At 40.3% G+C, this 13145-nt stretch overlaps 1 protein-coding gene across 3 annotated transcripts; it reads left to right on the top strand.

Annotated features, from left to right (window-relative positions):
• Positions 1-125: 125 nt before the first annotated feature.
• Positions 126-3000, top strand: LOC134817054 (WD repeat-containing protein 49-like). Of its 3 annotated transcripts, none has more exons than XM_063826143.1 (7): positions 126-291; positions 463-633; positions 1297-1445; positions 1598-1694; positions 1962-2067; positions 2217-2430; positions 2598-3000. In XM_063826143.1, exons 1-7 carry the CDS (start codon positions 198-200, stop codon positions 2715-2717), a joined length of 951 nt encoding a protein of 316 aa, XP_063682213.1. In that variant the 5' UTR covers positions 126-197; the 3' UTR covers positions 2718-3000. The 3 variants fall into 3 exon arrangements, with proteins under 3 accessions (XP_063682213.1, XP_063682212.1, XP_063682211.1); XM_063826142.1 differs by having other exon boundaries at positions 1279-1445; positions 1971-2067; XM_063826141.1 differs by having other exon boundaries at positions 1279-1445.
• Positions 3001-13145: the final 10145 nt, after the last annotated feature.

Raw genomic sequence — 13145 nt, 5'->3', positions numbered from 1 at the left:
CTTGTCAGTTTAAAAAAAGAAAAAGTAACAACTATGAAAATTTCAGTCTATGATTCCAAAAATGTCTCAACATGAAATTGTCTCTATCTCACTAAATCTACCTCTCTCGACAGATAATTATCTGGAGTCTGGTATCAGGGCACATATTTTGCCGACTGAAGGCCCCTCCTCCTGATCCCAAGAAAGCGTTTGATCCGATGGAAGGTGACGCGGCAGTAAACACCCTAGTGTTCCTGTCAGCTAGAGGAGTAACCAGACGGGCTGCTACATTGGTAGCTTGTGGACCTGCAGGTAATACTAATTTAATTTAAGACTTCAGATGCTGTTTATTAAGTTATTAAGTGCTGTCAGTCCCTTCATTCGCCCTTCCCAAATCTGTGGAGTGTGGTACTCTTACGCGTAACAATTAAACCCGTTCGTTTTCCTAACTTGAAGCAATTTAGAATAACCTCCTATTTTCAGGATACATCCACTTCTGGAACATCTACAAAGGTGGTAAAGTGATGAGCTACTTCACTCCAAATGCTGACGGGGCTAACTTAATAGCAGTTAACGGAAACAACACCGTGCTAGCAAGTGGAGACACTGCTGGCAATGTCAAGCTCTACAACATTTCAGAGTACTGCACTGAAGGTCAGTTTAGTAAGCAAGCATTTCGGTGACAAATAGAGAATGGAACAATATGATTTTTCAATTTTCTTCCGAATTTTGACCTCCATTACCTCAATTTGGTTTCATACCATCATCAATTAACTGATTATTGGTCTCTGGGCAAAAAGTCCATCCAATCTGTCAAATCTGTGTTCAGAAATTTTCATATTTGAAAATGGGACAGAAATTGGAAAATATGAATTTTCGTTTTGTTAAGATTTCTGCTGTGACCTTCCTCCGATCGAAATCAAACTTCCAGCACCTCAATCATGTCATATGCCATCTATAATAGTTGACTGACTAATTGGTTGCAGGTGACAAATTCAGTCAAAACTGTAAAGTTTTGGTCCTGGAACTATAGGTCACAGGAGGAGGAAATATAATAATAAGGGTTTTTGTGTGGTAGTGCTCGACATAAAACTTCATTGAAACTGAAAAAATGTCATAATTACGATTAAGATTAAGCTTGATCGGAAGCTTGAAAAATCATGTGATTACCATCATCACCTCACCAAACTTCTCAATTATCCTGTTTCAGATTGTTCACATGCACACCATCTTAAGTCGCTAATCTTAAAAACACAATGCCACATGAATATTGATTATCGATTTCCTGATCCGACCCAGAACCTTCTCCCCCAACAGGAATAGAAAGATCCCCACCTCCTCTCCTCTCCCAGTTCCGGGCTCACACCTCTACTATAAAGTGTTTCGAGTTCGTTTCCGGGTTGGGACAGTGTGAGTTCCTGCTGTCTGGTAGTGACGATTGCAGTGTCAGACTCTGGACTGGAAAGGTAACTGAAATGAAAAATATAATTATCTTACAGGTAATTTTAATTGCCAGTCAAAGAATCTGTTATTTAAGTTGTTGGGAGGGAAGGCAGTTGAAACATAAAAATCTCATTAAATAATTTTTTAAAAAACATAATTTGTCTTGAAATTTCAGGGACATTACATTGGCACGCTAGGACAGACAACTAGATGGGATATTGATGATCCCGCCACATTCGCTCACCCTAGAGTACCCAGGGACGTCTTATCAGGTTGGAACTTGTTGGGTTTTTTACAAAAGTATGCAGATTATACCCGACAGTATATTGATACTGATAGTATGCAGTCGATGAAGAAATTAGGAAGAAGATTTGTAACTTTGTGCGATGCTTTCAGAAAACTGAACAATATGAACCTCTCTATCAAATATTGGTGGTCTCTGTTTAAGATTGTCGATTTAAAATTTTATTCAGGTAGCAGGGGTCCGGGTTGATTTTCCTTTCATCACAATTCAAGCTTTTAACATATCTCACTTCTAGCAATTCCAGAGCCAATTGACATTCCGGATAAGGTCCGTCAGTCCATTGACACCACACCGGAATACAAAGACTCGAAAAACACTAAGAACGATCTGCATGACGTCGAGTAAGTAGAACACCAAACATTCATAATCCGTCTTTTCAAACAAGTTTTTTTTTAAAAACATAACTCTATAATTTTCCAACAGAAAACAATGTGCACGAATCTGTTAGTATTCGCGTAACCCTCAATAAAAACTCTTCTTTCTCGTCCAGTCTAGATCTGGACTACCAGGAGCAAGAAGGTACACGACTGCGTCACATCAAACACAAACCAGGCCCCAAGACCCACGAGGGCCCTGCTGTCTACCATTCTCTTCCTTGTTTTGAGTTAACAGATGTGCCCCCTAGTCGGCAGGCCCCAGTTATTGGTTCTCTGGACCCCCTCTCCATACTGGACGCTGTGGAGATTGAGAGTGTAGCTTCAGAGGTAATATGGGTCATATCATCATTATATACTGCTAATCTGGGGGGGGGGGGCGGTTCATATTATCATTATATACTGCTAATCATGTGGGTCCAAATCTTTTAAATAGCTCATTATTTTCCCATACGTTTTCCGTTTTCCCTAAAATTCGAATAATTTGTTCTATTCAGGATTTGACCCTGAAGCCGTTCACACCAAAACTCGGCGTCAAAACGAGAAGATCTAGTCCCATGACGACTAAATTGAAAGTCCTTAATGGGGCAAGTGCGCTGAAAAGTAATTATAAGTGAACTAATGGGGTCTAACATATTCCTCCATATTTGCTTGTACAAAATCACGCTGGAACTAAAACCCCCGTCCCCTTATTTATTTGTCAGATACAATTACAACCGTACCTTGATGAAGGCGGCATAAGGAAATCTAGACATGTGAACAACTTTTAATACTTTGCCAACACGTAAAGAAACTACCTAGTTGGAATCGCTATTTTAGGTTAAACTTAACCAGTATCAATATGTTCCGGTGTCCACAGTATTTCTAAACGTGAACAGTAATGAATCGACTATCCGTGTTTGGTTAGGAAATAGGCATAATGTTAAATCTGATTTCAAATGAAAAACTAAATTATATTATTTTTCGTACGGTATTTTTTATCTGTAAAGCGATTGGTACTTGAGTGTATATATTTTGCATTGTTAAACAGGTGTGTACATATAATTTATTGCTTATACATTTTGTTACGTATTATAAAAGTTGTATATTGTGATACTATTAGGGGGTGCACCATAAAAATAAACTTGCTCGGATTTTAAAATTTTTTGTACCATTGTTTTCTAGAGACTGTGAGAATTTTCACAATACCAAATTTGTTATAACTTTTTGGAAAGATCAGTGAGTTTTGCCTAGGTGCCATATTTGATGGTGCGCGGCTTTTGGAGCAAAATTAGCTGTAAAAGTCGCGTAATTTGACCAAATTTGACCAAATTCGTTGATTTTTGTCGTATTATTTGGATATATCTTCAGTTCCTTGAATGAGATCATTCTGAAAATTGGCGACGACCTTCCAATAGGGCTTTCACAACTGTCCGAAAAATTTAGTGGATATCGGGGTTGATATAGTGATCAAAATGGGGCAAAATACGCTGCTTTTAGCTGTAACATAATGTCTAATGGTTGGATATGCTTTAAACTTTTCGGACACTTTCCTTGTAAGTCTATGAGTAAGCTTACCAATTTTTGTTGCAATCGGAGGTCGGGAAGGATACTTAATATTTATTTGTTTGAAGAAAATTGTGCTGGCCGAAATTAGCGCTAAAAAACCATCCTACAGTCGGCACGCGCGGCTCACTGTCGATGGCGCACTACCTAATACTATAAAGTGATTTGCTTTACAGTTGAAGGTTTATAAACAGCTTGATTTTTATTTTTTCGTCCATGGCACAAACAACAAAATTATGAATTAGTTATACTACGGGCGATGGTATTCACCGTTAACTTTAAGCCTGACAAGTTTCGCATGATAAATTTTGATAAATATATGTTGTTTGAGAGCTACAATGTATATTGTATAGGTTAGAGGGTCGTTAAAACTAAAAGGACTTTCGGCTATGCTAATAACTAATCTGTTCCTGATTAAAAGGTCGAAAATAAAATGTTTTAGCAAATAACTTATAAGTATGACTTACAATATGAATAATTTTCAATTTTCTCCAGATCCTAATAATCTAATATAATATACGATTTTCTTTAAACTTACCTGTTACGTAGTAATACTACGTATGTAGTATGTAGTAAAATTTTGTAGCTTGTATCACACCGTGACCCCATTGTCGTTTCAGTATCGGGGCGAAAGTCACGATAAAGCCGCGTGCATGTGCACTCGTGCGCGGCGGGCCTACAAGTGCAACTACAATGTTGAATGTGAGCCCATCGATCTATCGTACCCCACTTTTGATTCACGATGTCAATATTAACGGGTGATACTCGTAAAATATCTGTTCCATATATTGGACCGTCGACGAGTCCAACTCGGCGCGCGTCCTGGTAGGTTGTAAACCTACAATGTCAATCCTTCAGTCTTCACAGCTCGGCCAGGCCCAGTGGTGCATCTCGCCGATCTAGCGAAGCTATGTAGCGAGAAGCATTATATTGGATGCGCGGCCCAGTTTGAGTTAAGTAGTTGGTAGTGCATCGTGCTACAAATCCCACTTCAAATAAGTAAAGGGGTCGTTTACATATCACGTATTCACCTCTATATACCTTCGTCGCGAAAAAAACTATTCCGAAATATTTCGTCCGAAAAATTTCGTCAATTGCTCACAAAACTTTTCGTCTGCGAAAAATTTCGTCCAATTTTGACGGATGTTACTTGTCTTGATTCACGATGTCAATCCTTCGCAGCTAGCAGGCTATTATGTTCATTAACATATAAGAATAAAGATTTGGCGGAATGACAGGCTGAGCGCGGCCCAGTAATAGACAACCTTATCAACTTTGTCCGGGGAATTTCTGACTACTCCGGGGAATTTCTGACTACTCCTTCATTAATTATAGCTTTGTCCAAAGAACTGCTCGCTGCTTCTGCTCCTGATACTGTAGCGTTCTGCTCCAACAATTCTAACAGGTGTTTTATAGTTGCTCATAAACAGAGACATCGACTTTCCCGCCTAACTTTATGAAGAAATGAACATGCCTGCTTATTTCTCTCGGAAAGTGTCCCACCTCTTCTCCAGCTGCTGATTTATCTTTCGTGTTATTGATCTTAATAACAGCTACCGCAAAAGGGTCGTCATTGTTATCTTTATCCAGTTGAACTTTGAGCTTGTCGCTAAGATCCGGCTTCGGCCATGTCGATTTCATGTAAACATGAAAGCCACGACTGGCTATAACAGTTTTAAAAACAGCTTCTACTGACATGAACTTGAACGTAAACAATTGCTAGTGTGAAAAGGCGGAATTGTGAGCCGGAATTGATCATAGACACCTACAACTTTCTATCAACTAGAAAAGACAACATAATTAAAGGGTTTTCCAAAGCAGGAATAACCGATGCCGCCTTTGAAAACTTTGTCAGTGAACTGGATCTATTTGCGGATTTAATGTAGAATTAGATGGTGAGAAATGTTATGATATTACGATATTATGATCATTTTGGTATGAAATGTTTCAATTCTTACACTGTATGAAATATGAATCATTCCAAATTAGATTATTAACTGAAGTTGAATTAATTCGTATGTATTTGCTCTAACCAGAGCCCTCTCGCTTGCAGTAGCGCGCGACCGCCGTAGGCGGCAAAAGAGGGCTCTATAGATGGCCACAAACTGGCACCACAAATCGTGGTGCCAGATTTCCTCCTATATTTCTGATGCCGCGCGCGACGTGTTAGTCATGTCTAGTTACTGCAACTGTTAGACTCGTACATTGCATTTGCACATATATAATCAGTGCAATATTTTCTCGTTGGATAAGAGTTTTTGGAGGGAATTAATTTAATCTCTTTGTTCAATCATTTCATTTTACTGTTTCCTGATTCTTTGTTCGTTGCCATCATTCGGCAGCTGATCAGATCATTCGGCGGATGTTTCTTTGTTCGTTGCTTTTATTCGGCAGCTGATCAGATTATTCGGCGGATGTTTCTTTGTTCGTTGCTTTTATTCGGCAGCTGATCAGATCATTCGGCGGATGTTTCTTTGTTCGTTGCTTTTATTCGGCAGCTGATCAGATCATTCGGCGGATGTTTCTTTGTTCGTTGCTTTTATTCGGCAGCTGATCAGATCATTCGGCGGATGATTCAAAGGGAGACAACTTTAAAGGTGTTTGAAGGTCATCTGAAGGTCAGCTGAAGACGATTTACATAAATATTTTGAAAGCTCCTGCTAAATAAATCCTTGCATATCACTTATATGTTTTTAATATCCCCTCTAGGTTTAAAGGTTTCTGTTAAATTGTCAGTAATCAGCAGACTTTGCTACACTTTTGTCATTTGCAATTGGACTTAAAAAATGTTAAAGGTTGTCATTGTCTATATTTTCGAAATAGAGTTTTGTGGGGAACTAATTTAGTCTCTTTGGTCAAGCAACCCGGAACCCCATGAATAGTGAATACTGTTATTATGATCTCCGAGTTCACAACAGGTATATGTTTTAAAATTCATAATATATGGGGGGGGGGGGGGGGGGGGGGGGCAACCAACCATATTAAAGTATATTAAAGTATATCCCGGGTCAAAATCGGAAAAAATCCTACATTTTAATATACTTTAATATACCTACAATTAGTAGATTAGAAGATAAGCCAGTTGCTAGTCCCCTGAACTCATACTTCATATAGGCCTATTTTGGCTCATAAATCGGTCAAGTATCAATATCTTTGAACAAGACTAACTTTACATGAAAGGTAAATCTAATCTATACATGAAATAAAACAACAGGGGGGGGGGGCAACCATATTAAAGTATATTAAAGTATATCCCCGGGTCAAAATCGGAAAAAATCCTACATTTTAATATACTTTAATATACCTACAATTAGAAGATTTATATTTTTCGTTAAGATTTACATGATGAACTATATTTTTCACTCAGATTCGCAAGATAAGCCTGTTTAAGGACTAGTACATGAATTTCCATCCAGATTGGTCAAAAATTGGCTGAGCTATGAGCTTAAAAAAATATGCCCATATTTGGGCATACGCTTTTGCCCAAATTGGCTTTTGCCCAAATTCGATAAAATTTCAATATTTTTTAATGAGACTAACTCTATGTGAAAGATATAACTCAGTGTTTGTTGAATATAGTGGATACTAAGTAAAAAGACCTCCATGAACAAAATTGGGAAAATTGCACATAATATCTCGGTTCGGAATACTAGCCAAAATGACTTCATTAAAATTGAAATAACTCCATCAGTTTTCAATATTTTTTCAAGAACTTTTTGGAATCGATTAAGAATTGCATTTCAAGCTTATTTTGGGCAACAATTTTTGATGTAGGCCTCCATGGAGATAAGGATATATTAAAGTATATTAAAGTATATTAAAGTATATTAAAGTATATCCCCGGGTCAAAATCGGGAAAAATCCTACATTTTAATATACTTTAATATGGTTGGCCCCCCCCCCACAACATTTTTCACATATATTTTTATAATATAGGTATATTAAAGTATATTAAAGTATTTCCCGGGTCAAAATTGGAAAAAAACCTACATTTTAATATACTTTAATATGGTTCAAAATTTTAATGGAGATAATATAGGTATATTAAAGTACATTAAAGTATATTAAAGTATATTAAAGTATATCCCCGGGTCAAAGTTGAGGCACTTATAGTATTAGTTACAGCCAATATAAAGTTCTCAACTAGATTATCAAGTTTTTAATCTTTCGCATAGAATTGAGAAACAAGAATGACCATCGATTTTAAAACCATTTTAATAAATTAACGGGGTTTTCATCGCACCATATCAAAACAATTCAAATAATCCGCTCCTACTAAATCGCTCGTCTCAATAAAATATTGTGTGAAATAAAAAGGTCCTAATCAGGGTATGAAAATAACCTGAACCGGTGTATTTTTGGACGCTGATTCCAAATCACCCGGTCGATGACGTAGTAAAAATGCTTCCCTAAAGAATTAGGGGCAAAAACTGTTTCGGTCCGGTCTGAGGCTACTGTTATGATTGCGGTTAAGGTTCGACCGGTATCCCGGCTTAATCCCGATGTCGGTGAAAAATCTTCCAATTATTCGTCCTCAATTAATTGGCACTATCCGTCGCGGAGTCGAGTCCGCGGCGGAGCCGCCGGACTCCGAGCGGACTCCGAGCGGACTCCGGCGGAGCCGCCGGACTCCGAGCGGACTCCGGCGGTGCTCCGCCAAAATGTATTTACAGTGGACTCGAGTACATTTTGGCGGACTCCGAGCGGAGCCGAGCGGACTCCGAGCGGACTTTAAAGTCCGCCGCGGACTCCGAGCGGCTCCGCGGCGGCTCGGTGGAGTGTCCGCCGCGGACTAAGCCACTAGGCGGACTCCGGTCCGCCGCGGACTCCGGCGGAGTGCTTGGCGGACTCCGCCGGACTTCTCCGCCAGACTTGAATCCGGCGGAGTCCGGCGGAGCTTGGCGGAGTCCGCCAGCTCGGCGGACTCCGCTCGGAGTCCGCCGGACTCCAACAGAGTCCACTGACTTCCGACCTCCGTCTTCCGACCCTCGGCTAAATTTGTCACGTGACATACAACATAGCATTTTGCAATATTGTGGTCAGATGAAAAGGTCGCTAGTGATAAACCTTAACCATTACCCTCACAATGTCAATAGTGTACAACTCAAGTCCTAACTTTGACCCTATAATGTATAAACGTTGACCCTAACCCTCCACCAAACCGTCCGCAGCGAAATATCAATGTCATTGACTGGTCACGTGACCAAAACATTTTTTGTCATATTATCTCATATGGGGAAGCGTTTTTAGTTTTACCCTACACGTTGCATGTGGCGTCATTCGGCCGGATCCCAGCAAGCAAAAATACGTCGACCATCACAGGACGACGCCAGCCAGCACTCTCTACGCTCTTCGAGCTCCGATCGTCCTGTGACGAAGTAAGGACGAAGCCTGAGGTCCTCAGGTAACATCGACCACCGATTGAAAATTCAAAGATTTTTTGACATAAAGGTCAAATGTAAAACTAAAATCTTGATGCTGATTGATTGACGACGTCAATTTTTGAGCACAGCGCGAGTTACCTGGGGACCTCAGGCTATCATGTTCATTAACAACGAATAGAGATTCGGCGGAATGACAGGCTGAGCGCGGCCCAGTAAAGCGCGAGCGCATGCGGAAAAGGACCGCGTAGCTAGTCAAGATGTTGATAAATATTTGGCTTGTGGCGCGATGTGTTGCTCTAACTATAGCCCTCTCGCTTGCAGTAGCGCGCAACCGCCGGAAATGACTTGTGGAACAAGCGCGCCCGCAGCGGCGCGAAAGCACCTGGTTAGCTAAATGAACGCGATGTGCCTTGCATTGTAGGATGAAATCCTACTAGCTGACGCCACTCGCAGCTGTGATGTTCGCTGTACGTCAGCGATCGAAATTTATACGCGTATCACCCGTTAAGATGTGCCACCCGACGCGCCACGCAATTTTTCTCGTTGCTCGTCGCACGTCGACGAACAACGAAGCTCGTTGCGACGCGCAATGAGCTGCCAGGCTAGGACATCGTCCTGGTCCAACAAATTTTGGCGAGCGCGAGCGATTTTCTCCAAAAATTTAATGAGGGCGCCGACTTCCACTCTGGCTAGGTTTCTTTTTATAGGGGGTGCACGATAAAAATAAAGTTGCTTGGATTTAAAAAATTTTTTTCTAGAGACTGTGAGAATTTTCACAATACCAAATTTGTTATACCTTTTTGGAAAGATCAGTGAGTTTCGCCTAGGTGCCATATTTATTTGATGGTGCGCGGCTTTTGGAGCAAAAGTAGCTGTAAAAGTCGCGTAATTTGACCAAATTCGTCCAAATTTGACCATTTTTGTCGTATTATTCGGATTTATCTTCAGTTCCTTAAATGAGATCATTCTGGAAATTGGCGACGACCTTCCAATTGCTCAATTGGGCTTTCACAACTGTCCGAAAAATTTGGTGGATATCGGAGTTGATATAGTAATAAAAATGGGGCAAAATACGCTGCTTTTAGCTGTAACATAATGTCTGATGGTTGGATATGCTTTAAATTTTTCGGACACTTTCCTTGTAAGTTTATGAGTAAGCTTACCAATTTTTGTTGCAATTGGAGGTCGGGAAGGATACTCTATATCTATTTGTTTGAAGAAAATTTTGCTGGCCGAAATTAGCGCTAAAAAACCATCCTACAGTCGGCACGCGCGGCTCACTGTCGATGGCGCACTACCTAGTTGTACACTATTGACATTGTGAGGGTAATGGTTAAGGTTTATCACTAGCGACCTTTTCATCTGACCACAATATTGCAAAATGCTATGTTGTATGTCACGTGACAAATTTAGCCGAGGGTCGGAAGACGGAGGTCGGAAGTCAGTGGACTCTGTTGGAGTCCGGCGGACTCCGAGCGGAGTCCGCCGAGCTGGCGGACTCCGCCAAGCTCCGCCGGACTCCGCCGGATTCAAGTCTGGCGGAGAAGTCCGGCGGAGTCCGCCAAGCACTCCGCCGGAGTCCGCGGCGGACCGGAGTCCGCCTAGTGGCTTAGTCCGCGGCGGACACTCCACCGAGCCGCCGCGGAGCCGCTCGGAGTCCGCGGCGGACTTTAAAGTCCGCTCGGAGTCCGCTCGGCTCCGCTCGGAGTCCGCCAAAATGTACTCGAGTCCACTGTAAATACATTTTGGCGGAGCACCGCCGGAGTCCGCTCGGAGTCCGGCGGCTCCGCCGGAGTCCGCTCGGAGTCCGCTCGGAGTCCGGCGGCTCCGCCGCGGACTCGACTCCGCGACGGATAGTGCCAATTAATTCGTTATTAATTAATCAATGAAACACTGTCAGAGTTAAAAGTGCCAGTTTGTTAGGTGAGATGTGCTTTTAATCAATAAAGGATACCATGGGGTCGTTATAGTGTCAGAGTTAGTTTTTTGATTGAAATAAATTTTCGTGCACATACAGAATGAATGGTTAATAATTTAATATATATGTAGACCAAGGTCTGTGCACGGGATGCTTCCTGGAAGAATCCAGTTCTTTTAGCGGGGCACCCTACCTATACTAAAGCCAAATTGAGATATAATAATCATATTCCTAAGAAATAATCAGAAATCGAATACCAATCAAATAATATGATATATATGAGTAGTAACCATATTTATTATGCAAAATGCCCCAACCACATAGTGTAAATTTATATAGAATTCAATTCCATATCATCATTAAACCTCAATAGTCAATATAATAGCCCAGGCAAAATTAAATAAGCTGGTTTGTTGGGTAAGCTGGTTTGTTGGGTAAGCTTATGCTGTGTTTGTGCTTGTACATACTATTGTAATTATATTTATAAAATAGGTATTGTAATACCTATAAAGTAGCGGATACCAGGTTTTAGTGTCAGAGTTAAGTGCTGCAGTTTTTAATTATGGTGAGACGGCTTGTAATCAGTACAGCTATAAAAGGATACAAAAGTTGTTGTGTCAGAATCTGTAAATTAACACATGCTAGTATGCTACCCTACGCAATGTCCTCATCACCTGATCCGTCAGTATAAATCTAACTGGCTCTTCATTTGACTCCGTAACCATACTCTCGTCGTACGAGTCGTCTTTGTTCATATTGTTCGGGGTAATGTAATATAAACAATAAACAATCAGGAGGGAACTTGAACTGATATAATATTTCGTAGTTTCTGGCTCTTCAGTCGTAGTTGATCATCAAGTTGATTTCTAAGTTTTCCGGCAGGATCTGCTCAGTCAACGTTTTTCGTCACCTTGAAAGCCGGCCCACTTTCACTCGCGACTGAGAAAGGAGGTGGACACAGATAGATTCAGACAAGCTGGTTCAGATGTACAGAGAGTGATTTTTCCGACAGACCTCCAGGAGATTTCGTCTCTGGGGCTCCAGCTTGTCTTTCAAATATCTTGTAACCTTGTCCCTTATCACGTTGTTCAGATATTCGGACCCGTCTGAAGTACTGCGTAGGATTGCCAACAGGCAACGTTACGCCACTGGTTTCTTCCCTTCTCGATATCACTGTCTGCACTGATTCTTGTACTTTTTATTTGTCGGAAGCCCACCTCTCTTAGACTTGAAGGTCAGGAATTTTGGCGGTTTGAGATTGCTTTGTAGGTAAGAGTCACTCTGATTACCTTACGAGACATATTTAAAAGGTACGAAATTCCGGTGACCTAAATTTGATTTGGGACCGAAAATATGGGATTTCTTACCGAAAACCATCTCATTTCATACCCCACATTCAATCATGGTATTTAGAGATTTTTTTCATTTCTTAACATTTTACAAAAGGTAAAACCCAATATTATATGAGAAAATCAATTAAATAAAATGTGAAAAATTACAAGTCAATTTCTTCTTGATCTTCTGGTTCAGGGACGTTTCTATCTCCAGTGTAGTCCCCTAGTTGAAATACTAGTGTTCATTTGTTAGATGAATCATATACTGATAGTTAACTATATTGATAGTAAATCGACAAAGTCATAATCTAAGAAAATACGTGAAAATATGATGTTTTTTTGTTTTTGGAAAACCACCGTATTTAATTTCGACCTTTTAAATATTTCTCGTAATTAGGTAACCACAGTGCAACGCCTAATCGGACTCCAATAGATTCGGATAAAAAATACCAGTAATATTTTTTACGCTAAAATCGAATGTAGAACATTCTAGAAATCCAATATCAACCAACTTGCTGACATAGTACATTGTTTAAATAGTATTGAAAACCATAACCATACTATCTTTTAGATTTATGTCACTTATGATGGCTCCGGCTGAAAGTACTATGACTCATTTTATCTAGAAGATCGTAGTTTCATTGCTTCTGAAGTAGCTATCAGTTCGCTGGTCTTGAATGTTGATTGTTGGGTATAATACTCTTGTATTTTTTACAGCCATGATCTCTGAAAAATACTATGTAAGCGAACCTATACCCCAGTATTTGTTAGCCAACAGTACCACAGTATTAGCTATGCCCTGCCTACTAGTTTAGCTTTATCTCATTATCTGGTACCCTGCTATACAGTATACAATATACATGT

This window comes from Bolinopsis microptera, chromosome 6 (genome assembly GCF_026151205.1).
Source record: "Bolinopsis microptera isolate Bmic1 chromosome 6, MBARI_Bmic_1.0, whole genome shotgun sequence".
NCBI lineage: Eukaryota > Metazoa > Ctenophora > Tentaculata > Lobata > Bolinopsidae > Bolinopsis > Bolinopsis microptera.
Note: the sequence above shows the minus strand (reverse complement) of the source record. Positions and strands in the feature narration are given on the sequence as shown.